General features: G+C 55.2%; 1 protein-coding gene and 1 long non-coding RNA gene across 2 annotated transcripts in view; one reads left to right on the top strand and one right to left on the bottom strand.

The window, feature by feature from the left end:
- Nucleotides 1-9725, bottom strand: part of LRRC75A (leucine rich repeat containing 75A) — a 37976-nt gene extending 28251 nt beyond the window's left edge. The window contains exon 1 of the mRNA XM_047759081.1: nucleotides 9365-9725. Within this exon, the coding sequence (XP_047615037.1) occupies nucleotides 9365-9616 (252 nt within the window). The 5' untranslated portion in view covers nucleotides 9617-9725. The remainder of the gene's footprint in view (nucleotides 1-9364) is intronic.
- LOC125115195 (uncharacterized) lies at nucleotides 525-3186 on the top strand. The gene is made up of 2 exons (XR_007131997.1): nucleotides 525-1167; nucleotides 1621-3186. It is a non-coding gene; the product is annotated as an uncharacterized LOC125115195 (long non-coding RNA).
- Nucleotides 9726-24325: the final 14600 nt, after the last annotated feature.

Below are 24325 nucleotides of genomic sequence, written 5' to 3'. Positions count from 1 at the left end.
ACGTCCATTCTCTTTCAGACTCTTCTCCCACATGGAGTATCACAGACTATTGAGTAGAGTTCCCTGAGCTGGACAGCAGGTCCCTGCGGGCCAGTTATTCTGTCTACCACAGTGGGCATACGCCAATTCCAACAACTGATTTAACATTAGTCTCATCTAAAAATACCTTTGCAGTGACATGGAGACTCCCAAAACTGGGTATGATGGCCTCATCAAGATCTCACGTAAGGTCAACAGCATGCCCCCCCAACACATACACACTAGGGGCCTTTACCACTTTAAATCTCAAGGTCAGAGGCAAGGCCCAGGCCCAGCCTCCAAGAGTCTGGGTGAGCAGAGATGAGTCACGTGGGACAAGGAGTCCAGTCGAATCCAGCTCACGCCCAACTGCTGAGGGAAGCAGTGCAGGTGGGGGAGGAGGCCCCCAGGTCCATGGCCGTGGGCGAGGCCCTGCCTAAGAGAAAGCTTCCCCAAGACCTTCCCCTGGGTGGCAGGGGGGGCAGGGGTGGGCCCGGGGGTGGGGGGGAGCCCAGCGCCCTCTCCAAGGGCTTCCCAACAAGGACGGAGTGGGGGGATTCCTCCCACCTGCTCTGCTCAGGGCCTCACTGCACCGTAAGAAGAAGAACCAGGGGGCACCATCAGCAGCACCAAGAGAAACCAGTGAGCCTGAAAGGCTGCAAAGCCAGGGCTGCGGGCAGTGTCTTAGGGGAGGAAGGGGCCTTGGTGGGGTCTCTGGGAGGTCACCGAGTTTGTCCACAGTTTCCAGGGTTCCTGGGAGGGTGAGGCAGGAGGTGGAGGCAGGCAAAGCGAAATGGCCGGAGCCACAGGCCAGGTAAAGGCCCAGAGCCTCCCGCCAGGGTCCCAGCGTCCCAGGTTTCTGCCACGAGTCCCTCAGTGGCCGTCTTCCCACAAAGGCATGGCCCAGGGGCAACACAACTGCTCTCATGTTCCCAACTCCTGCCTGTTTTCCAGAACTGTTTCTCTAATTCCATCCCAACACCCCCTCTCCTTTCAGGCCTGCTTCCCCGCCTCCCCCAGCCTGCACTCCCCTCCAAGGCCCTAGCTCAGAGACCAGCCTTCCTGAGATGGCTCACACCAGAAACATGTCTGCTAATTCTCCCCCTGCCTGACTGGCGGTTTCTGCAGAGACGGGAATTCTTGGAGCAGGTAACGTGGAACCTTTCGAGTCTGAGTTTCCACATCCAAGAACCTCCCCACTCCTGAGGGTGTCTGGGCTGGCAGCTGTTTGGAAACCCCACAGAGTTTTTACTCTGAAAACCCACAACTCCAAAATGGAGAACCCAGATCTGCAGTTGAGAACAGTTAGAAGTTCAGGAAACCGAAAGCTTATTCCAGGAAAAACTAAACCGAAGGGAGTTATTTTATCTGGAGACGTGGAGGTTATTCACTGGGGGTGGGAAGCATCCTGACCTTATTTCCCCAAGAAAGGGCAGAGGCGGGAATGCAAACAGTCTGGGAAGCTGGAGGGGAATTCCTGTGTCCCCAGGACATGGTGGGGGCTGGAGTCCGTGGGAGCCCAGCAAGGAAGGGCTCTCTGATGTCCCTGTGTCCCACTGGGCCCGACTCCAGCCCCACTGAAAGTGTCTTTGATTCTGACAGACGCCCTTGGAGAGGCAGAAGGGTTGAGTTGGAACCTTCCAGAAGATGCTCAATTGCTTCAGCTCTCTGATTCAGGAGGAAGAAGGCAAGCGTCCAGCTCGGAGGCAGAAATCATGTTCTGGCTGACATCGCACTGTCCCCTGCCTTAGGTGACCTGGGAAGACTGTGCCTGAGGGGACACATGGGAGAAGAGATGCCTGCCATCTGGCCTCAGCTGATAAAGACTGATCTTCTGTGCACCTTCACCAAGGCTGCCAAGTACAGCTGTGTAGGATGTGCACTGCACAAGGGTGTCTGGGTGGGGCTGAACTCACCAAGCCTTCCCTCTGTCTCTGCCACTGGAGAGGGGTCTTCTACTTCTTACAAAGGCACCATCTGGCCTAGGAGCTGCCTTACACCTCCCCCAGGAGGGAAACTGAGCTGATGAGGCTTCCTAGGGTCATCTGGACCCACTGAATGGCCTGCACACCCCCAAAGTCCTTGGCTGCCAGGAGCTGGGCTGTGGCCATACTCTACTGTGGGGGCAGTGAGCTGACGAAACAGGCCCTTCATGGGACCACCTTCTCATCAGGCCCTGGTCCCGTGCTCCACTGCCTCCAGCATTAGTTCATCTTGGCCACCACTGTCTCAACATGTGACTGTAACAAACAAACCACCGAAAAAGTACCTCTTAGAGAACATGCTGGGGCCAAGGAGCCAAGGGGTCAAGGGGTCAAGGGGCCAAGAGCATGGGAAGGTGTTATGGACAAGGAGAGGCACAGGTCTGAGCACCAGGGCCGCTGGGAGGGGCCGGTCAGCGCAGGTGAGACAAAGCCCCGACTAGGAAGTTGGGGGGCTGCCCCCCTGCAACTCCCATCCAGGCGCCTGGTTCCCATGGAAGCCCTGAGGGAGGAGGCATTTGTGCCAGTCTGGGCAGGGGTTGGTCAGCTCCAGGGCCCCAGGGGTCTGCTTCCCTCCAGAAGCCCCTCCCTGGGTCCCAGCTCTTGCATAAGCTGGGGACAAGGGAGTGACATGAGAGAATGATTGTGAATCTGGCTCCCGTGGGAATGAAGGGGTCCCTTCCTGACACACAGGAGCCTGGTGGAAGCTGGTGGAAGCTGGTGGCGTCAGGGACCTCAGAGGTCATCTGAGCCACATAGCCCTTCATGCTACCTGCTGATGGGGGGACGGAGGCCACGAAAGGAGCGGGCTGGCAAGTTAGGGTTTGAGCTGGGACCAGAGCTGAGGGCCCAGGTTCCCAGGGACTCGAAGGTGACCACCCCCATGGAACCCTTTCCTTGGGCCCCCTAGGCACTTGTGCCACCAGCCTCTTGGACCCTCACCATTCCTTCATGAGGCAGCGGCACAGCTACGACCGCTTTTCTCCTGTGCGCAGCCCTGGCGCCTGGAAGAACAGAATCAATCATTCCAGGTCTCACTGCTGCTCACCTGTGTTTTCCCGTTTTGTACAATGCTTACACCCTGCTTTTACAATATTGAAAGAGAAAATCCATCCTTTTGGACACCAAGCAATATCCTGCTGATCTCACAAGACTATTTAAGGAGCAAAATAAACAGGAGAAAATACTTCATGACTGGGAAGCAGCACGCAGGTGGGAGGGGAGTCGCCAATGCCTGCCTATGGCCCAGGGGACCCACGGGACCAGGCGACGAAACCTTTCTCGAGACCCCCTTCTCACCCCCTCCGAGTTCTCATGGCCCCGCGGCCTGCCTTCCTGCCGGGGAGGCTGGGGGGCGGGCTACGAGGGAAGCTGACCCAGAGCAGGCAGACTAACAGAGAGGAAAAGCCGGCTTCTCGCCCAGGGAAAGGGGGACACATTGGGAAGGCGCTGGAGGCCGGCGGGCAGGAGAGCGGCAGAACAGGCAAGGATGGGAGGACAGAGCGGGCAGGGGCAGCCTCGGAGGTGGGCACAGACCCCAGGCCCAGCGTGAGGCCACCCTGCAGGAAACACACTGACATTTTCCACTCTTGCCCAGCTCCTGCGTCTATCCTGGTTAAGATTAAGTTAGAAACATCAAAATGCCACATCCCTTGAGCAGCAGCCGTCGGCAGAACTCCATATGGCTGCAGCAGCCAGGAGTTTGAGCTAATAAAAGTTAAAAAAAAAAAAAAAAAAAAGCTGGGAAATGCTCCCAGAGAGCCACGTGGGCTCTGCTCAGGCCAGTGGGGGTGTTGGGGGGTGGGGGAGCGGCTGCAAAGGCCCGGCCACTGGCCCCACTTGGCCTGCCAAGGTCACCGTGCTCATCGGAACAGCACTCCTTCAGTGACAGTGACGGAGTCAGCTGTTGAGATAACTCCCCGCCACCCCAGTTTCTCCTCAGAGTGGATGTGACACAGCCAGCAGGCCAGGGGGTGGAACATAGGGAGTGTGTGTCATTTAACTCAGAGTCATCCATGGTGCTGCTCTCGGTGGGAAAGGGGGGGGGTGTACATGGTTGGCTGAGACCCCCTCACTTTTGGGGGGTCTCCTTGGACGACTCCACCCTTGGGCACCCTGATGGGAGGCCAGAGAAACCCTCATCGGCTGGATAACCCTTCTGCAGGTGACTCCCACCTACAGGTGTGGGGGGTGGGTGGGGGCGCAGGGGGAGCCGCTGGAACCCTAAAATAAGGAGGAGTGACAGTACCAAGCCCTCTGGTTACTGGAAGGATGACTCAAGATATCTGAGCCAGAACCTGCTGGTCCCTAAGTGAGGACATCGGGGGCAGTGGCTGGGGAGAAGTGTGTCTGAAGAGATGCTTCAAATCCACTCGACATGGATTTCCTGTGCCCAGTACGTGGTCTCTGGCCTCTGCCTGAAAAAGTGCACTTGGAAATGAAATGACTTGGGGGAAGGGGGAAGGAGGTGCCCCAGGGGACCAAGTTGGGGTTACACCAAGGCTAGGGGTCCCGGGTGGAGCCCAGGCTACTTCAGGAGCTCTGACCAGAGAGATAGTTCCTGGTGAGCTCTGAGCAGGTCCCCACCAGACCTGCAGTCAGAACAGCTGGCCTGGCCCCAGGCCTGGCCATGCAGAACCAACCGTGTCCCTGGCTTTGGGAACCAGCAGAGCAGGCCCTGGCCCGGGCTCCTTCTGCATCGGCATCACTGGAAATGCCTGAGCCCAGCCCGGTCACGGAGCAGCAGAGGGTAAAAAGGAAGGTTTCTCTTTGTGGAGGACGAACATGATTCAGCACAGCAGCGAATGAGGAATGTGGAGGCCAGGCTCTCCCGCCAGCTCCCTGCCCGCCCGCCCGCCCGCCACTTCAGCAGAGGCCCCAGACCGCACCTGCCGGATGGGATCCCCGCAGTGCCCTTGGGGGCCGGGCACCACGCCACTCCTCTCTCCAAGAACACCACTGCTTGGCGCGCAGCCAGGAACAGCCAAGCCCTGCGGACACGGCTCCCAGGAATCCGACCGAACGAAAGCAAAGCTGCCAGATCTCACTGCCATACCAGCAGGCCTGGTAAGAAGCCCCCGGATGCACAGCCCAGATCCAAGGGTCTGCTGAGGACACTGGGGTTCAGCCAGCCCTCAGCACAGACTTACTAAAGCATGTCTCGGCCTGCTGGTGTTCAACACCCTGCCAGGGACAATGTGCTGGGGGTCTCCAGGCTCAGGACTGACAAACAAAACAGACAGTGGGGAAAACTATCTACGGATGACTAAGTGTCACCCAGTATGGTGGGGCCTAAATGGCAGCTGGGTCTCAGAGTCGTGGGCTGACCTGGCCCGGGAAGCTGGCCTCAGAAAGGTAAGGAGCGGTTCATGGAAACAAGGAGGTTCCATCCCAGGTGGAGCAAGAACCAGATCAAGGCCAAGGGTGGGGAAGCCCCTGCTCTTTGGTGGCCTCTGACCTGCTCACCTGAGAGATCTCCTTGGGGTGGAGGATGTTGAAGGAAAAAGACTTTTCTGTCTCCAGGAAGGAAAGACCTGCCCGGCCCCCACGACCCCGAGGAGCCTCCAAGCGCATGCCCCTTATCCAGCCACCAGGGAAGCCAGTCACCCTAGGCTCCTGACGGTCCTTTTATTGCACTGCTGGTGTGGCTCATGTTTGCAGGTGTAGAGCATAGTCAGCCCAGCCACCCCGGCCATGTGGACCGAGTCACACCGCCCGGCTAGCCCTGGAACAGCTCTGCCCAGCAGGGCTGTGCTGTACTGAGCGGCGGAAAACCAACCCAACCAGACCCTCCTTTCGGCAAAGCAGGGAGAGGCCACTTTAGCCTGGTGTAACCCCAGGGAAATGAAGCCCTTCCTCTGGGGCTCCACGAAGCTGGCTGGCAACTGCGTCTGGGATCTGCGCTACAGAGATGACACCGCCCCTTCCGTGTAGGCTGGCACTCGCCCTCTCCTCCACCAAAGGCAGCTTCTCCCCCAGGGCTCCTTGTAGGTGGCAAGTGTGAGCCCAAGAAGCAACATCTGCGGAGGGGTGAGAGCTGCAGGGATAGGGTCCGGGGAAGGGAAGAGGAGTGGCCTCTTCTATCCAAAGCTGGCTACTTCATCCCCGTAAGAAGCGTCCCACACCACCTCTGAACTTGCAGTGAGCTTCTGACCCAGACTGAGTCCTGGTCAGGTGGAGTCCAAGACATCCTGGGCCTGGCCTGAGAAAGGGTACCAAGTGCATGCCTGCAGCCCAGCCAGACCCCCAGCGGGCTGATTCTCCGGCTTCTTACCATGGTTGCCGGGAGAACAAGTCTCGATTTGCAGAGCCAACGCAATTTCACACACTTTGTAGCATCTGCTCTGCTCAGTACCTCAGATACCCTCTGGGAGATGAGAAAACACAACTTGCAGGTTATCAGCTGGGCCAAGGTCAGAGCAGACTGAGGACTGGAAGGGTGGGCCCAGGCTTGGCCCCAGGCTCTTCCTGAGATGACACAGCTCCTACAGACAAGACAACTGCTCTCTGTTCCTTCTAGGCAGCTGGCAGCTCCCTGGCATCCAGCCTGCACCCCGCACAGCTCAGCATCCCCAACGTTAAGGAGGCCTCCCAAGACCTCGCCGGCAAGTGACAAGTAAGGACAGGCTGGAGAGTCTCCAACTGGGAAACCACCGCCCAAATCTCAAGTGAGAAAGAACCTCAGGTTCAGAAGGAGCAGCACCAGCAGTCACAAGCCCTCAGCCTGCCAGGAATTCCACGCAGGGCCCGGGGGTCCCTGTTCCCACATCCTGAGCCTGTGGCAAGTCACGTGGTGGGGGAATGGGTGCTCCCAGATGGGGGCATATTCTGAACTTGGGGTCTACGAACCCTCCAAAATTCTTGCAAGAATGTGTATATTGGAGCATCAGTCTGGGAAGAGCGTCCAGAGCTCTTTCGGGGACACAAAAAGCTCGTGGACTCAAAGGGGTGAAGAGCCACAGAGACTGAAGGTCTCCAGCCCCCTCCACCCTAGGGCTCCGGGTGAACACAAACCCGGCTGCCACACACATGGTCAAACACAGGAGAAAGACCCCTGCCTGTCGCTGTTCTCGAGGATGCCCACCCTGCACCCTGCGGGGCCGGGACAACATCCCAGCAGAACAAGCCTCTGCCTCCGGTGGCGGCGGCGCCACCGGCAGTACTGATGAGGCCTCGCCAGTCGCCAGTCGGCACCCCCCCCCCCGCCCCCGCCCCCCCGTGAGGCCCTGGTGTTTTCCAGTCTCTCAGCGACTGCTCATTCCCTTTCTGAACATCACCACCTCCAGACTAGAGGAGGAAACTGGAAGGGAAAATACGATTTGGGGGAAAGAGCCACCTCAGTGCACAGCACAGATGCAGCTCGACATTCCTCCCAACAGCCACAGGGTCCTAGAAAACGGCTCCTGGATTTCTCCTGGACATCTGGACACCTGGTGCTCCCCTCCCATGCTGCTCCGGGCCCATGGCCACTTCCTGGAGGGGCCTGGTCTGCAAGTTCCAGGAAACACAGGGCAGCAATCCAGGTGCCTTGGGTTGCCCGTCGCTGGCCCTGGAGAAGCCCTCAGACCTCACCCAGAGGCCAAGAGAGCCCAGGATATGCCTGGAGCCAGACATGGAGTCACTGTGCTGCTTTTACAGAAAAGGGGAAATCTGGATAACCTCCTCCGCCCCCATCAGCCGCCCAGTGCAGCCACTGCTCCCAGTCTCATGGACCCTATGCGGACACAGGGATGTATCTGCTCTCCAGAATCCAGGGGGAAACTCGGCTTTTCCAAGATGTGGAATCAATCACATGCAGCCCAGAGGGCCTGCCTCATCATTCTGCAGGCCCTTCTCGCCCGGCCCTCGAGGATGCCAGCTGCACTTTGCTCTTTTACCAAGAAGAGCCTGTCTCGACCCTCTCCGTCAGTCCCTCCACACACTCTTGTGTCCTCCAGCACCCACCCCAGTGTGGGGAAACAGCATACGATCAGAAAAACCTGCTTGCTGCCTGGTGTGCAAATGTACATGATGGCCTGGAAAATCCATTATTCTGTTTGAAAGCAAAAGAGTTTCCGCAGAGACAATCCACCGGTTTCCAATTTTTGAAAGACAAAGAAATACACATCACCCAAGTTATGTGGTGCATAATGTCATTTTTCTTTGATAATTCGGTTCAGAGAAGGCACCTCCGGGGTCCAGCCTTCTGCATGTTATTTGGGAAAGCAGAGGCAAGAGCAGAAACGCCAAGTCCCCAAGTCTCTGCTTCTCTCTCCCTGCACAGCACACACCTTGGGGACACACACTCCAGGGTAACCGCACACCAGCGACAAAGCGGGTTGAAGGGCTGCTACTGAGCAGGATGTGGATCTGATTGGATTTTGGAAGCTCCTCCCAGGAAAGCTCTCCTACAGCCTCTTTCACCAGTGATGGGAGAGCTTCCGAGAGGCCACCTGAAAGGTCCTGCCCCCACCCCCAGTGGACTCTACCACCAACTGGGTCCCTAGCCAGAATATGGGGCTCTGGCGCGGCTGCTCCCCAAAGCCTGGACAAGACAAACTGCTTGGTGATGCAGAAAGTGCCCCCTCTGCCTCTCTCCCACTCCACAAAATCCACAAAACAGGCCGTCCTCCTTCAAAAGGAAGAAAACCAAGCTAAAGAGAGGTGGATGACACAGTTGGCCCCAGGGCAGCCCCAAAGCAGAGGGGACTGCCCAGATCCGCAAAGACAGTCCCTAACCAGCAGGACAGGGACAGGAACAGACCGAGGACACAGTGCAGGCAGCCTCCTGAAGTTCCTGCGACCAGACAGTCACACAGGAAACAAGCTGGCTTCCCTCTCCCCACTGCTCCACGGGGGCTCCTGGCTAAACACCTGTCAAAGTTGGTCTGGGGAGAGGAAGCCCTGTCTCCCACCCAAACCGCATCCCAGATGCCTCTCACCCAGGATGCCCCCGGGCGGGCGAAGTCCCTGGGGACTGGCACCTCACCAGCCCCACGGCTGTGCCCTTGGACTCCCGCTGGGGAAGCTGACAACTGCGCATTCCTTGAGGACCCTTGACGGGGCTGACTACCAGCGGGGAGAGAAAAGAGCCTTGGCCCCGACAGGCTTCCCTCCCACCAAGCGTCCCGGGGACCAGTCTCCTCCTCTGCCTGCGAAGGAGAGAAGCGGGGACATTATTCCAACAGGTCCCCCTCAGCCGGGCCTCAACCGGCCAAGCTCCCTCCGCCCTGCCCTGAGGCCTCAAATTCAGGGGCAGCGCCGAGGCACCTGCGGCCAGAACCGGCTCCATTCCCGCGAGCAGGGGTCCCGCGCCCTGTCCCTCGGCGCTCCTGGGCCTCCTCAGGAAGGGGCGGGGCGCCCCCGCGCCCCCTCCCCGCGCTCACCTGGCGCAGGTGCTGCAGCAGCGTCCCCGCCTCCTCCCGCCGGCCCTGGCGCACCATCCGCAGCAGCTCCTGGACCATGCCGACGCGCCGGTGGTAGGGGGGCAGCCCCGCGCCCGCGCCCGCGCGCCCCGCCTTGTCCCCGGCGCGTAGCAGCAGCGACGCCCAGAAGTCGGGCCGCTCGCGCCGGGGGCCAGGCGCCGCGCCGGGGCTGGCTCTCTCCGCCAGGCTGCCCTTGGTCTGCCGGGTGCCCATGCCGCCGCCGCCCGCGCTCTCCGCGCTCCCCGCGCCCGGCCGCGACGCCGCGTCCCCGCCGCCGCCCGCCCCTCGGCCGCCCGGCGCGCGCGCCTCCCGGGCGGCAACTTTGGGGGAACTGTTGCGCGCGGGCGGGCGGGGGCGGCGGCAGCCGCGTTCCCCGCGCTCCTCCTCCGCGCTCCCCGGGCGCGCTCCCTCGGCGCTCGCCGCCCGCCCCGCCCCGCCCCGGCCGGCCGCCCCGCCCCCGGCTCCGCCGCCCCGCCCCCGGCTCCCCCGCCCCGCGTCCCTTCCTCCTCCCCTCCCCCGCCCTCCTGCAGGGCCCGGGCCGCCCGGCGCCCCCTCCCCGCAGGTCTCAGCACCGCGCCCCCTGCCGGCTGCCGCGCGGCGCCTCCCCGGCGGAGGTGCGGGGCGACCGGGGCTTCAGTCTCAGTTGCCACCACGTTCCCCAGATGTTCCACGATCGCGCGCGGGTGAGGCCCGCGGGAGCAGATGGGAGGCGGCCGGCGCGCCCGGAGACAAGGGGAAAGTTTGGGGATCGGAAGCAGTGGGGATGAGGGTGGAGTCTCAGCCCCATAGTGGGTTTTCTCACAGTGGGTGCCGCTGAGCATCCGCGCCCGGGGCGTCTGTGGGGCTTATTGAGAACGCAAACTCCTGGGCCTCGCCCCAGACCCGCTGAATGGGAATCTGCGGTGGGGCCTGGCGATCTGCATTGTTAGCCAGCTCCTCGTCTGATTTTGATGGACGCTCCTTTGAGACTCGGCCAGTGGGGGTGGGCGGTGGTGCATGAACCAGAAACCAGGTGCAGGGTTGTGGTGGGTGCTGTGTGCATGTCCTTAGGGAGAGTCTTTGCTTACACGTTAGTCTCAAAGGATCTGAAACATCCAGATGTCTTCTCTTGTTCTTGCTCACGCTTCCGGAGAAGGGTCCTGGGGGGTAATCCCCGTACATGCCAGAAAGTTGGCCCAACTGCAGGTCCCTACTGTCCTCTCCCCCCGGCCCACTTCTCCCCTTAGTGCACCAGATCCCCAGGGGTATGATGGTGCTTTGAAAGCCCACCAGGGCCCTGCCCCAGAGAGGGCCCAGGCACTGGAGAACCTTTCCTGTCCTGGACACAGCACCCGAGAGGGCTGAGGTGGCTGCCCTGGTCTCGGGCAGGGCTGCAGGAGAGGCAGCAGCTGTGTCACTTCCTCTGACCCAGGCCCTGGGTGCTGCTTTGGGAGAAAGGGCAGTGTGGGCTGTAGGGACAGGATGGTCAGATCCTGAATCAGCAGGAGCTGCAGCCCCGTGTCCTGAGCCCTGAGCATCATTCAGGCAAGTCCCCCCACCACCTCCTCCGTCCTGTGGGACAGGAACACTGTCGAGAATTGGGAGAATAGGTCCAGCTGCTCCCTGAAGGACTGTCCTTCTCCCGCTCTGTGGGTGATGGCTGAGTCAACCCCCAACATGAGGATGGCCCCATGGGGCCCTGGAGGGCTTTCTGGACACCCCTCTCCCAAATGCCCACCTCTGCCGGTGGGCAGCCTTCCCAAAGGCTGGCTTCCCAGGGCTGGCGACACCTTCCAAACTTGCCGGCATTCTTTGTGTGTAGAACACACCTGTTGGCATCTCCGGAGAATGCAGGCTGGGAAACACTCCTGTGCCTCCCACCTCTAACCTGCAGGACCACCAGACAAGGTGGCCACTGGAGAACCTGCGACCAGGCCCTTCCCTCGGGACAGGAGGCTCCAGACGGACTGCAGCCCAGGCTGACAGGTTGGCCGGCTGGAGGAGGTGTGGCTGGTGAAAGGCTTGGTGGGTGGAGGAGGGCCCAGGCCATCCCTCATGGGGTCTGAGAACCATTCCTCTCCTCTTCCTCAGGACCTGCTTCCATCCTTCTCCTAGCTCTTAAATTTCTCCCCACAATTTCTCTGATTTTCTGGCTCGTTCTCCTCAGGATATACTCTGCGGAGAGCTCCATCTATTTAGAAAGAAAACTCTTTCCTCCATCTCTCTTTCCTTTTCAGCCAAGTTCTTTGGAAACACCTTGTATTTGAGTCCATTCATTCCTCACCCACTCCAGCTTGGCTTCATTGAAACGTCTCTTGCCAGTGACCTAGTTGCTAAATTCAGTGGCCACGTTCAGTCTTCATCTTGCTTAAGCAGCTTCGGATCGTGCCGCCTTCTCTCTTTGGATGGAAACTCCACTCCCTTGGCCTTCAGGGGGCTGCTCTCCTCCAGGCTTCTTTCTTGAGGTCCTCTGGAAGCTCCCTTTCTGACCCCCTGTTGCTGTTACCCTGGGCAGCCCCCAACCTCGTCCTAGGCAATGCTATCTATACCCGTGGCTTCACCCGGCACGCACACCCTGATGACTCTAAGTCTCTTTCTAACTCAGGAGCCGGTAATTTAACTCATCACCGATCCCTGGATGCCGGTGGAAGACATGGCACTCCTGGGTCAGAGACAGGACCTGCTACTCGGGCACACACAGCACACAGCGTGAGCATCAGCGTGTCTGCATCAACTCTCCTGGCCTCCGAGACCCGCAGGAGCCAGAGGGGTGCTGCCTGTGCAGGGGGGTTTTGTGTCACCAAGGGTGAAGGACACCCCCCTGGGGAATCTGCTGCTTACACAGGAAGCGGTAGGCAAGCCCGGAGGGAACTTCCCAGCACTGGGAAGTGGTCCAGGTCTAAAGTGGCTGAGGTCTTGGCTTCTTGGCACAAAAGGCAAGCTGTGAAGGAGCGAGAGAGGCCTGGGGAGGGTCGTTTCCACCAGCGGGCTCTTCATACCCCACAAATGAGCCCATCTCTTCCAGGCCTCCTACCCACCTGCCAGCTCCAGGCTCTGTTTCCTCTGACAGCGGCAGCCAGAAACCCTGGACCCCTGCGTGCTGGGGTCTCTCTTAGCAGGTGCATCTGGTGCCAAGTCCAGGTGGTGCCCAGGAGGTAGCACTCATTTGTGTGCGTTCACTGCGTGCTCCTCTGCCTGGACGGTGTTCTCTTGTCTTTTCAGCAGCTAGGAGGTCAGTCTGACTACTGCTCTGATTTCCTAGTTGAGGACATGGACTCAGTGAGGTTGTGAATATGCCTGGATAAATGGATCCTACTGTGTAAATATTACCTTCTACAGCCACGGCCTTGTTGATGGCGGGTCACTTTCACCCTGATCACTACATGACAGTGGGGCTTCTTTTTTTTTTTTTTGGTCTTTTGTTGTTGTTGTTGCTATTTCTTGGGCCACTCCCGAGGCATATGGAGGTTCCCAGGCCAGGGGTCGAATCGGAGCTGTAGCCACCGGCCTACGCCAGAGCCACAGCAACTCGGGATCCGAGCCGCGTCTGCAACCTACACCACAGCTCACGGCAACGCCGGATCGTTAACCCGCTGAGCAAGGGCAGGGACCGAACCCGCAACCTCATGGTTCCTAGTTGGATTCGTTAACCACTGCGCCACGACGGGAACTCCTGTTTTTTGTTTTGTTTTTTTTTTTGGCTTTTGTTGTTGTTGTTGCATTCTTTCTAACTCTCTCCCTACCTCCATCCTCGCCCATCCTGGCACCTCTCCCATGGAGTGGCTGGAGAGATCATTCTAAAAGGGGAGCACACAGTGGGTTAAGGATCCGACGTTGCCGTGAGCTGTGGTGTAAGTTGCAGACGCGGCTCGGATCCCGCGTTGCTGTGGCTCTGGCGTAGGCCGGTGGCTACAGCTCCGATTCGACCCCTAGCCTGGGAACCTCCATATGCCGTGGGAGCGGCCCAAGAAATGGCGAAAAAGACAAAATCAAATCAAATCAGATAAAAAATAAAAGGGGAGCACAGTCGCGCAGTCCTCCTTGCTCGCTCTCCCTCCTCTCCAGGATTCCTGTGGCCTTCAGTACAAGCCACTTAACAGGCACAGGCACTGCTGTCCCTCAGGTGCCGCGCTGTCATCACCCTGTACTACCTACGCCTGTTCCAAAATGCCATCTCCTGCACCTCTGCACACACTGCCTGGTGCTCCTGGGATGTCCTTCACCTCCCTTGGGAAGTCTTCCCTAAATTCCTCCCCCACCTCCTCCGGGGGACTGCAGTGTGAACATGACCGTGTAATGTGTTTCTGCTGATCGTTGACACATGCTGTTCTGCCTGGAGGATCCTTCTTCATACCTTCTTGGGTCGATCCTTCTTCTCCCCTCGTCTTTCTTCCCTTGTCTCCCACCAGCCGGGTGGGTGTTGGTCTTGTGGTTCTCCAAGTCTCACTGCCTGTGATCCCCTCAAGGGCTGGCTGTCCACCCCCGCCCATCGGAGGAGCTCAGTGAATACCTGCTGAATGAAAATGATGCAGGTGTCCTGGGCATGGCTGGCACTCAGGAACCAGAGCACTAAGATACCAGTGGGGCGGCAATGACGTGGGAGCTGCCGATGACCTTCGGGAAAGTAGTTTGCAGGAGGTGAGGAACAGATGGGAGGCAAGTGGGAAAATTGAGGGAGTGCGTGTAGCTTGTTCTTTCAGGAAGCTTGGTTGTGATGGGCTGGTGACCAGGGGGGAGAGGCTGCTGTTCCCTGTTGTGGTTCATTGCATTATTAATTTAGAGGAAATATGGGAATTTATCCTTTTGGTCATTCTTTCTCTGTTTTCCCTCCAGTCATTCTCTTTTAAGCAAGTAATTTTTTTTTTTGGCCACTCCTGTGGCATGTGGAATTTCCTGAACCGGGGATCAAACCTGCGCCAACAGCAGTGATAATACTGAATCCTTAACCACTAGGCCACCAGGGAACTCCAGAAGCAAGTAATTTCTTTTGGGGGGGGTCTTTTTAGGGCCGTACCTGCAGCATGTGGAGGTTCCCAGGCTAGGGGTCCAGTTGGAACTGTAGCAATGAGCCTACGCCAGAACCATAGTAATGTGGGATCTGAGCCGCGTCTGCAACCTACACCACAGCTCACAGCAATGCCAGATCCTTAACCTACTGAGCAAGGCCAGGGATTGAACCCACATTCTCATGTATGCTAGTTGGGTTTGCTAACTGCTGAGCCACAAGGGGAACTCCAGAAGCAAGTAATTTTTGCAACATGAGAAGCACTGGACTTTTCTCACCATCAAACCTGGAGTTACAGAATTCTCATCATGATTTTTCTTTGAACATTCACTTCAGTTTCTGCTCCTATTGTAAGAATCTCAAGTATGAGATGCCTAATGACAATTGAAGATCTTTCAGATTATATAAATGTTTAAGTAAAAACATCTAATGTATGGATCAAACGATAAATATCTGTAATGACTCCGTCAAGCTCTTCTGACTGCAACACATTTTACATCGATAATACTTACCCCTTTTTTAATAATCATGCAAAAATGTCACGATATCCCTTTTTACAGAAGAAGCAGCCAACATTTAGAAAAAAGTTAAGAATTCAAGGGAGTTCCCTGGTAGCCTAACGGTTAAGGATACAGCCTTGTCACTGCAGTGGTTTGGGTTTGATCCCTGACCCAAGAACTTCCACATGCTGTGACAGTGGCCATAAATAAATAAATAAATAAATAAATAAATAAATAATTTGACCAGTGTCTCACTGAAAGCTGGGACTCAAAACCCGATCTCCACTGCTTTAGAAAATAGATGCTCAATATAATTTTAAGACTTCGTGTTTGAAAGGTTATGAAGGCATGGGTGTCTAAGCATGGGGAGTGTGGACTTGGGCCCGGGGGAGCACGGGAGAGGAAGGCCCCTGCGGAGGTGGTGGGGCCTGAGGGGTGGGCCTCCGACCAGGCTCGGTGAGACTCTGACACAGATGCGGGAAAGGAGGTGGAAAGGCATGAATAACTCTGCAGATGGAAGAGAAACCCAGGGTGTCACTACCTGCTAAAATGCCAGGTAGCAAGAAGTGAAGGGGGAGAGCGACAGGGAGCTGTCTGGGCAGCTGGAGGGAAGATCCGGCTGGATGGGCACATCCAGAGGCTTCTGCAGGCGGAGACAGGGGCTCGGCGGCACCCCCTTCCACGAGGTTTGCTCCAGCCTGAGAATCAGGGCCCAGAAAAGAGGGATTCGACTGAGGGTGCTAGGGCTCCTCAGGGCAAACTGGGAGACAGTGGGTCCTGGAAGCAGTGACCTGTGGGGTACTGTCAGGGAAGGAGGTGGCGCCAGGCATCCAGGGATGGGACAAAAGCTGTGTCAACCAGTAGTTCTCCAACTGGCGCAGGCCTGAGTCCCCAGGACGGCTGGCTGGTCAAAGCACACTGCCGAGCACCACCCCCAGAGTTGCCGACTCACCCAATCGGCCCCACAGCACCTCCAGGGATCCCTTGCTGCCAGGCGCGTCTGCCCGGGGAACAAACTTTGACAGGAGCCTTGTGTGGGAGGAAGTTTTTCCCTCCCGGGGTCTCATTAGGGTTTCCAGGGGGCCAGACCATTTCTGGATCAGTGGAACGAACTTAGGACGTCCCTGAAAAATCGGCCCGAGCGAACATGGAAGATGTGCTCACATGTGCAGAGGTGCGCGCAGTGTGGGGGCCTTTCTAGTCCCTTTCTTTCCAAAGGAAGACCCCTCCCCACCGTGGGGTGCCCCTGAATGCTGTCCTGTCCTGGGGATGGCTGTGAACCCCTGCATTTTAATCCCAGAGTGTAAGCAGGTGCCCTGCGACAGGGGACCAGCTGTCATCAGGAAGCCCCAGGAGACCTGGCCCAGGCCTTAGCTGGACAGAATACTCTGGGATGGTCAGTAATGCAGGTGAGAGAAGAGGCCTGGGAAAGGAGAAGGACCAGCATCCAGTGCTCTCCTTGCAAACAGATCCAGAAGGACGTGTCCTGGGGTCCATCCACCCAGTGCCTCTGAGAACTGCGTACAAGGCTGACTGCACGCCTTCCCCACTTCCCTAATAGTTTCTTCATTGCTCCACGCGTGGCTTGCTTTAATTTGGTTATGCAGTTAGTTAGCTATGTTATCACAGTCCATGAACTTGCCATCCAAAACAAAACAAAGCCAAGCCGGACCCATGACAATAACCAACATTTTGTCGTGGTTTTCCTTACATCCCATCATCCTGCCCCCTGCTTTTCCCTTTATGTTATTTAAATTTTTCTCTATAAAATGGAAAAACTCAAACATATGCAAGCCTACACAGACTAGTAGAATGAATCCACATGTCCTTCTTGTCCAGATTTTAACTCTGCTTTCTTTCTTTGATGCAGAAGTTCCTCAGGCCAGGTATGGAAACTGCACCACAGCAGTGACAATGCCAGATGTTTGACCCACTGAACAAGGTCAGGGATCGAACCTGCATCCTCTCAGAAACTAGTGGGGTTCTTAACCTGCTGAGCCACAATGGGAACTCCCACTTTCTATTGGGTTGTTGAATTTTTTTTCTAGTGCTGCTATAACAAATCCCCACAAACATGGTAATTCAGAAGATTTTATTAATTTACAGTTCTGGAGGTTAGAAGTCTGAAACGGGGCTTACTGAGTAAAATCAAGATGTTGGCAGAGTTGCCTTCTAGAGGCTCTGGGGAGCATCTGTTCCTGCTCTTGTCCAGCGTCTAGAGGTGCCTGCGTGACTTGGCTCATGCCCCCCTTCCACCCACCACACACTCTGAGCAGTTTCTGTTGTCACCTCTCCATGCTCTCTAACCTTCCGCCTCCCTTGTATAAGCACCAGGTGATGACAGTGGGCCTTGCCAGAAAGTCTAGCAACATCTCCCATCTCCACGTCCCTCACTTAGTCACATCTGCAAAGTCCCTTCTGCCACAGAAGCCAACACGTTCCGTGGTCTGGACTAGGCTGTGGACTTCTTTGTGGACCGTTGTCTACCTGTCACACTTGTGCTCCTGCCTGTTTCACAGGATAGCCGAGGCTGGCCCCACGCAGAGGCTGGTGCCAGCTGCCCCTGCTCCCCACCCCCTCCGCCGGGCGCTTGTGGGTGTTTGGGAAAAGACACACCAGAGAGCAAACCTATCCCAGGCCCTCTGGGAGCCCCTGGCCAAGGGACAGTCCCGGGTTCCCAGGTGCCAGGAGATGCCTCAGCCTCGTGTGTCCTGACAGTACTTCACTTCCTCCCCGAACCATTTTTGAAAACAGTTTTCCATCCACAGGGTCCCTTGATTCCAATACTGTCACAGGTCAAGTGCAACGGGGTGACTATGCTGGAAGCTTCCTGGCCATTCAGAGCAGTGCTGAGACTAGGAGATCCCTGGCTCCTAACCCTGACCTGAGATTCTTCCTTGGAAGTTGGGCTTTAGGGGAGAGGCCTGTGTGATGTGTGAGGGGCCCCGTTCCAGCCTCCCCTATCAATTGCCACGTGGCTACAGCTGCAGGGTCACGAGCCAGGGCTCTGAATCACACAGGCCTGGTCCAAGTCCCTGCTCAACCACTTACAGCTGTGTGACCTGGGGCAGGTGGTTTAACCTCTCTGGGCCTTGGTGACTCTTCTATAAAATGAGAATATTGAATGCACCTGCATTTCAAGGTGGTTGTGATGATAAAATGAGACTTTGTGTTACTGGCTTATACCTTACCTGACATATACTATGTCAGGAATGGCAGATAAAAGTTTAATTAATGACCACAGAAACAACCTGATCAAAAAATGGGCAAAGGACTTGAATAGACATTTCTCCAAAAAAGACATATGAATGGACAATGAAAAGATGCTCGACATCACTAGTCATCAGGGAAATGCAAATCAAAACCATAATGAGATGCCACTTCACACACATTAGGAAGGCTGTTATCAAAAACAAAAACAAGCAGTTCCTGTTGTGGCTCAGGGGAAACAAATCTGACAAGCATCCATGAGGATGTAGGTTCGATCCCTGGCCTTGCTCAGTGGGCCAGAGAACTGGCGTTGCCGTGAGCTGTGGTGTAGGCTGGCAGCTACGGCTCCAATTAGACCCCGAGCCTGGAAACCTCCATATGCCACGGGTGCAGCCCTAAAGAAAAGCCAAAAAAAACAAAAAGAAAAAAAAATACCCCCCCCCATAGAAAATCTTGGCAAGGATGTTGAGAAACTGGAACCCTCGCGCACTGTTGGTGGGAATGTAAAATGGTGCAGCCGCCACAATGGAAAAAAGTATGGTGATTCCTTCAAAAAAATTACAAATAGAATGACCCAGCATTCCACTTCTGGGTGGAATTGAAAGCAGGGATTGGAACGGTATTTATACACCCAGGTCCACAGCAGCATCATTCATAACAGTCAAAAAGTCAAAGCAACTCAGGTGTCCACTGATGGGTGAATGGCTAAACAAAATGTGCTCTATACAATATCATTCGGCCGTAAGCAAGAAGGAAATTCTAACAAGACCGAAACAGAGTCATAGAAACAAAGAACAAACAGGTGGTTGGCAGAGGGGAGGGTGGAGGAGGAGAGAACTAGGTGCAGGAGATGACGAGGTACAGACCTCCAGTTACAAAACAAATGAGTCACAGGGAGGACACGTACAGTGTGGGGAATACAGTCAATAATTATGCAGTATCTTTGGCGACAGATGGTGACTAGACTCGTTGTGGTGACCACTTTGAAATGTATAGAAATACCAAACCGCAGTGTTGTGTACCAGGAACTAACACAGCGTCATAGGTCAAATATACTTCCAAACAAAGAGGCTCATAGAAGAAGAGGTCAGCTTTGTGGTCACCAGATCAGGGGACGAAGGTGGTCAAAAGGTACAAACTCCTTTTTTTCCTTTTTTTTTTTTCTCTTTTTTGCTTTTTAGGGTCGCACCCACAGCATACGGAGGTTCCAAGGCTAGGGGTGGAATCGGAGCTGCAGCTGCCAGCCTACACCACAGCCACAGCAACAGAGGATCTAAGCCATGTCTGTGACCTACACCACAGCTCACGGCAGCACCAGATCCCTGACCCACTGAGCGAGGCCAGGGATTGAACCCATGTCCTCATGGATACTAGTTGGATTCATTTCCACTGTGCCATAAAGGGAACTCCCAAAAGGTACAAACTTCTAGTTACAAAGTAAATAAGCAGTAGGGATGTAGTGTACAACATGATAAGTATAATTAACAGGGCTCTATGTGACACATGAAAGTTTTAAGGAAGTAAGTCCTAAGAGTTCTCATTACAGGAAAAAATTTTTTTCTCTAATTTTGTATCTACATGAGATGACGGATGTTCACTGAGCTTACCGTGGTCATCATTTCACGTGTGTAAGTCAAATCATTATGCTGTACACCTTAACTTCTACGGCGCTTTAGTCAATCTCAATAAAGCTGGAAGGGAAAAAAAAGAAGGACATTCCCTGATACCTGCTAAAACATGGTTTGAACCTTGAGGACACTATGCTGAGTGAAATAAGCCAGACACGAAAACCCTACATGGTTCCATTCACCTCAGGTACCTAGAGCAGTGAACTTCAGAGGGACAGAAAGCAGAAGGGTGGTTGCCAGGAGACAGGAAGGAGAGGGATGGGGAATTAGTGCTTAGTAGACACAGAGTTTCAGTTCGGCAAGATGAAAAAGTTCCACAGACGGGTGATGGTGATGGTTGCACAGCAAGGTACTTAAAAGGCCAACTGTACGGTTTAAAATGGCCAAGATGGTAAATTTTTTGTTATGTGAGTTTTCTTTTTTTTTCTTTTTTTTTTTTAAGGGCCACACCTGTGGCACATGGAAGTTCCCAGGTTAGGGGTTGAATTGGAGCCGCAGCTGTGGGCCTATGCCACAGCCACAGCAACACGGAACCCGAGCCGCATCTGCGACCTACACCACATGGCAATGCTGGATTCTTAAGCCATTTATCGAGGCCAGGGACTGAAGCCGCATCTTCATGGATTACCAGTCAGGTTTGCTACCGGTGACACACAATATGAACTCCTATGCTATGTGAATTTGACCACGATTTAAGCAAAAATAGATAGTCACGGGAGTTTAGTCACGTTCAAGGCAGTGCCTTCCTTAAGACTGTTCTGGAACCCAGGGGTCTACGCAGTACAGAACATGCAGTAATAAACGCCATGGTGTCGCAGCTGCAGCTCCAGCCAACATGGCCCCAAGTGGTCCCTCTGAAGTGTGGGGGGTGCTCACTCCATCAAGCTTGAGCACTAGGATTGGTCTAAGGCTTCCAGACAAGTCATCTGGTCCTTCTCGCCTTGGGCAACCACCGCCCCCCAGCCCCATTCAGAGCGTAGATGTAAATGGGACACCAAGGGGGCTCCATCTCTTGCAAACCTTCCTTCCAAAAAAAGCTGTCCCTTCAAAGGACTTGAAGAGCCATTTCTCCGAAGAAGACGCACGACCAGCAGGTGTGTGTAAAGATGCTCGACATCACTAATCATCGGAGACACAAATCAGAGCTGTGGGAGAGCACCCCGACCTGTTAGAGTGGTCATCACTAAAAACAGCAACAGAGAGGTCCTGTTGTGGCGCAGCGGAAATGAATCCGACTAGGATCCGTGAGGATGCAGGTTTGATCCCTGGTCTTGCTTAGTGGGTCAGAGATCCGGCGTGGCCGTGAGCTGTGGTGTAGGTCGCAGATGCGGCTCGGATCCTGCGTTGCTGGGGCTGTGGTGTAGGCCGGCAGCTGCAGCTCTGATTAGACCCCTAGCCTGGGAACCTCCATATGCCTCGGGTGCAGCCCTAAAAAGACCAAACAAACAGAAAACCCGAAAAACAAAACCCAGAAAATAGCAACGGTTGTCGAGGATGTGAAGTAACTGGAACTCTTGTGTGCTGTTGCTGGGACTGTAACATCGTGCAGCTGCTGTAAAGTGGCGGCAGACAGTGTGGAGGCTCCTCAGAGAGTTAAAAACATAACTGTCACATGACCCAGCAGTTCCACCTCAGGGTATCCCCCCAAAGGACTGAAAACAGGATCTCGAAGAAACATGTGCACTCTCGTGTGGAAATGAGCATCATTATTCACAATAACCGGGAGGGGGAAGCAACCTAAGTGTCCTTTAACAGTTGACGGATAAAGTAAAGGTATACACACCACAGAATATTATTCAGCCTTGAAAAAGAAAGCATTCCTGTCACGTATGAATGAATGAATCTTGAGGACACTTTGCTGAGTGAACTAAGCCAGCCACCAAAAGCCAAATGCTATTCAATTCTAGTTGTATGAGGTGCCTAGAGTGTTCACTCTCACAGAAACAGAAGGTAGCACGGTGACTGCCAGAGGCAAAGTGAGGAGCTGCTGTTTAATGGGTTTCCGTCCTGCAAGATAAGGGAGTGCTAGAGATTTACTGTACAGCACTGGGTGGACAGTAGCAGCACTGCACTGCACGCTCAAGTACTGGTTAAGAGGGCAGATTTCATGTCACTGGTTTTTTTTAACCAGTAGTAATAATAGTAGTAGTAGTAATAATAATAAAAGAGCTGCCCCTCCCAAACTTCAGGAAGCCAAGCCCTCCCCTGGGTGCCACCACTCCACACACCCCGTTTAGAACCAGCTTCCCTCCCTCCCCACCTATGGCAACTGTAGCTTAATTTACTGATCTGCTTCTCTTTGAGAACCAAGTCCTGGGTGGGAGTTTTATCGGGGGCCCCCGAAATTCAAAGAAACCCTTAACTTCCCTGTCCCCCTGGCAAAGGACAGCCTAGACTGGCCCTTCTCAGAGGAGTCAGGAATGGAGGAAGACGCCTTTTCCTTTTTCTGAGTTGCCTCTAGTATGTTATTTATACAATAAGTGTTTGTGTGTCTGCCGTGTGCTAAGCACTGTGGTGGGCTGTGGAGACATCATGGGACACAAGAAAGATAGGACATTTACTTCCTGGTAAACAAACAAGGTAACTTCAGGTGTCAAGTGCTAGGATGAAAATAAACAGAGGGGTCTGACAGAGTCATGGAGGTGCCCTAAAGAGAGCCCTCTGAAGAGGGGGTGCTTGCCTTGGGACTTCATGTGAGGAGGCTCGGGCCAGGAGGGATGGCATCCCAGGCAGAGGAAACAGGATGTGCAAAGGTCCTGGGGCAGAAAAGAGCTGCAGAAGAGAGGCAGCTGGTGGGAACAGCGGGAGGAATGGGCTGGAGTTTGGAGATGTAGCTGGAACTGGTGTGTGCAGAGCTTCCCGGAGCAAGTAGGAGCAGGAGCTGTGAGCCACTGACGTGCAGGTAGCTTTATGAAAGATGGCACCTGAGGATGTCCTTGGGTCTCTCTGGAACTTGCCACCTGCCTGGCTGTAGGTCAGGGGTTCTCAACTTGGGCATGCCTGTGAATCACCTGGGGTGCTTGGGACCCCACACTGCGGGGCCCACGCCAGAGCATCTGATTCAGATCTGAGTGGGGCCCAGAATTTGCATGTTGAACAAATTCCCAGTGGATGCTGATGCTGACGGCCCCTGGACCACTTTGAGAATCGTGCTCTAGGCAAGTTACCGATTTTCTGAGTCCTTTTCTTCACTTGTAAAACTGCCCTTCTCTCCCTGTTGATGTGACCATCCAGTGAGATAAAGCCCTTTGTGAAAAATAAAAAAGACACGCAGAGGGAGTGATCAGCTTGGTGATGTTTAATACTCACTCTACCCACGTGTGCGTCCTCCACCACTTACGAAGGGCGTTCACATCTAACGTGGCAGCGGGGGCCTCAGGAGCAGTGGCTGTCTGATTTCACTCACCATGGAGTCTGGCTGACTTGGACCACACAGTACATGTTTGCATCCTACCAGTGCTGGAAGGATGGACACCTGCCTTGCTCTGCTGGGGAGAAACCTTGGCTTTGCCCCTGTTGTTTGCTCCACAGACAGAGGCTTGATGATGCTTTAAGTGTCTGTAGTTATTTTTGCTAACCATCATCTCCTCCCACTTCTCCCAGAGAAAGTCATCCAATGAATCATCCGGAGGCTGGAGGGGAAGCTGGGCTGGGATCTGGCCACTGAAGGGCAGGAGGAGTGGTGACGGCCCACCCCCGGCTTTGAAGAAAAACCCCACAGACTCCTGGAAAGTCGGTCTCTAGAATATGTGCCTAGAATATGCCCTTGGTGTGTATATTCTTTGTATTCACTCACAGACTTGACAAATAGTCACTGACTATCTGCTCCGAAGCAGGCTCTGGGGGGACAGCCATGTACAAAACAAGCACTGGCCTCTTCCACAGAGTGTATGTGTGCGACATCCCTCATGGGTATAGACTGAAAGCCTACCACGTGTCATGAAGCTGATAGCCTGGCAGGGAAAACAGACTTGGAATGCAATAAACCAAGTGAGGTGTTAGAGGGTTTGTGATGGAGACAAACACGGGGTGGGCGACGGTGCGTCACCAAGGAGGAAGAGGGCCCTGAGGAGGCGTCCCAATCAACTGGTTACTAAGGGCTTGGTGGCATTTTCGAGGTTGACGAAGAGGAGGCCTCCTGCAAAGAGAAAGCAGCATGCGGTCGCTTGGCACCTGGCACTCAGGGAACTGCTTCCACAGAGTTGGAGTATAGGGTGCAAGGGTGGAGGGGAGGCTGGAAACAGGGGGCAGGAGTCCAGCCACGAAGGGATGTGGGGCTTAATCCTGCATTCAAGGTACCGAAGTGTTGAAAAGCCCAGGTCAGAGAGCGAACGGTACTGGTGCAGGGCTGTGGGAGGGTTATTCTGGAGGACGTGAACTAGACGTAAGGACACGGAGGTGGCACTAGCGAAGGCAAAAGATGATGCAGGAACAGACGCAAAGGGAGTCAGGATGGAGGGCAGGGTCAGAGGTCAGAGAGGGATGCTGAGGGGGCAGGATGGACAGGACCTGGCCACGTGCTAGATGAGAGGCAGGAAAATGCCGAAGGGCCCAGAAGAAGCTAGAGGGGAGGAAAGGCCTTCTGTTCTGCACACGCTGA

The sequence above is a fragment of the Phacochoerus africanus genome, chromosome 14, assembly GCF_016906955.1.
Source record: "Phacochoerus africanus isolate WHEZ1 chromosome 14, ROS_Pafr_v1, whole genome shotgun sequence".
NCBI classification, from domain to species: Eukaryota; Metazoa; Chordata; class Mammalia; order Artiodactyla; family Suidae; genus Phacochoerus; species Phacochoerus africanus.
The sequence above is the reverse complement of the archived record's forward strand: the minus strand, read 5'-3'. Positions and strand labels throughout refer to the sequence as shown.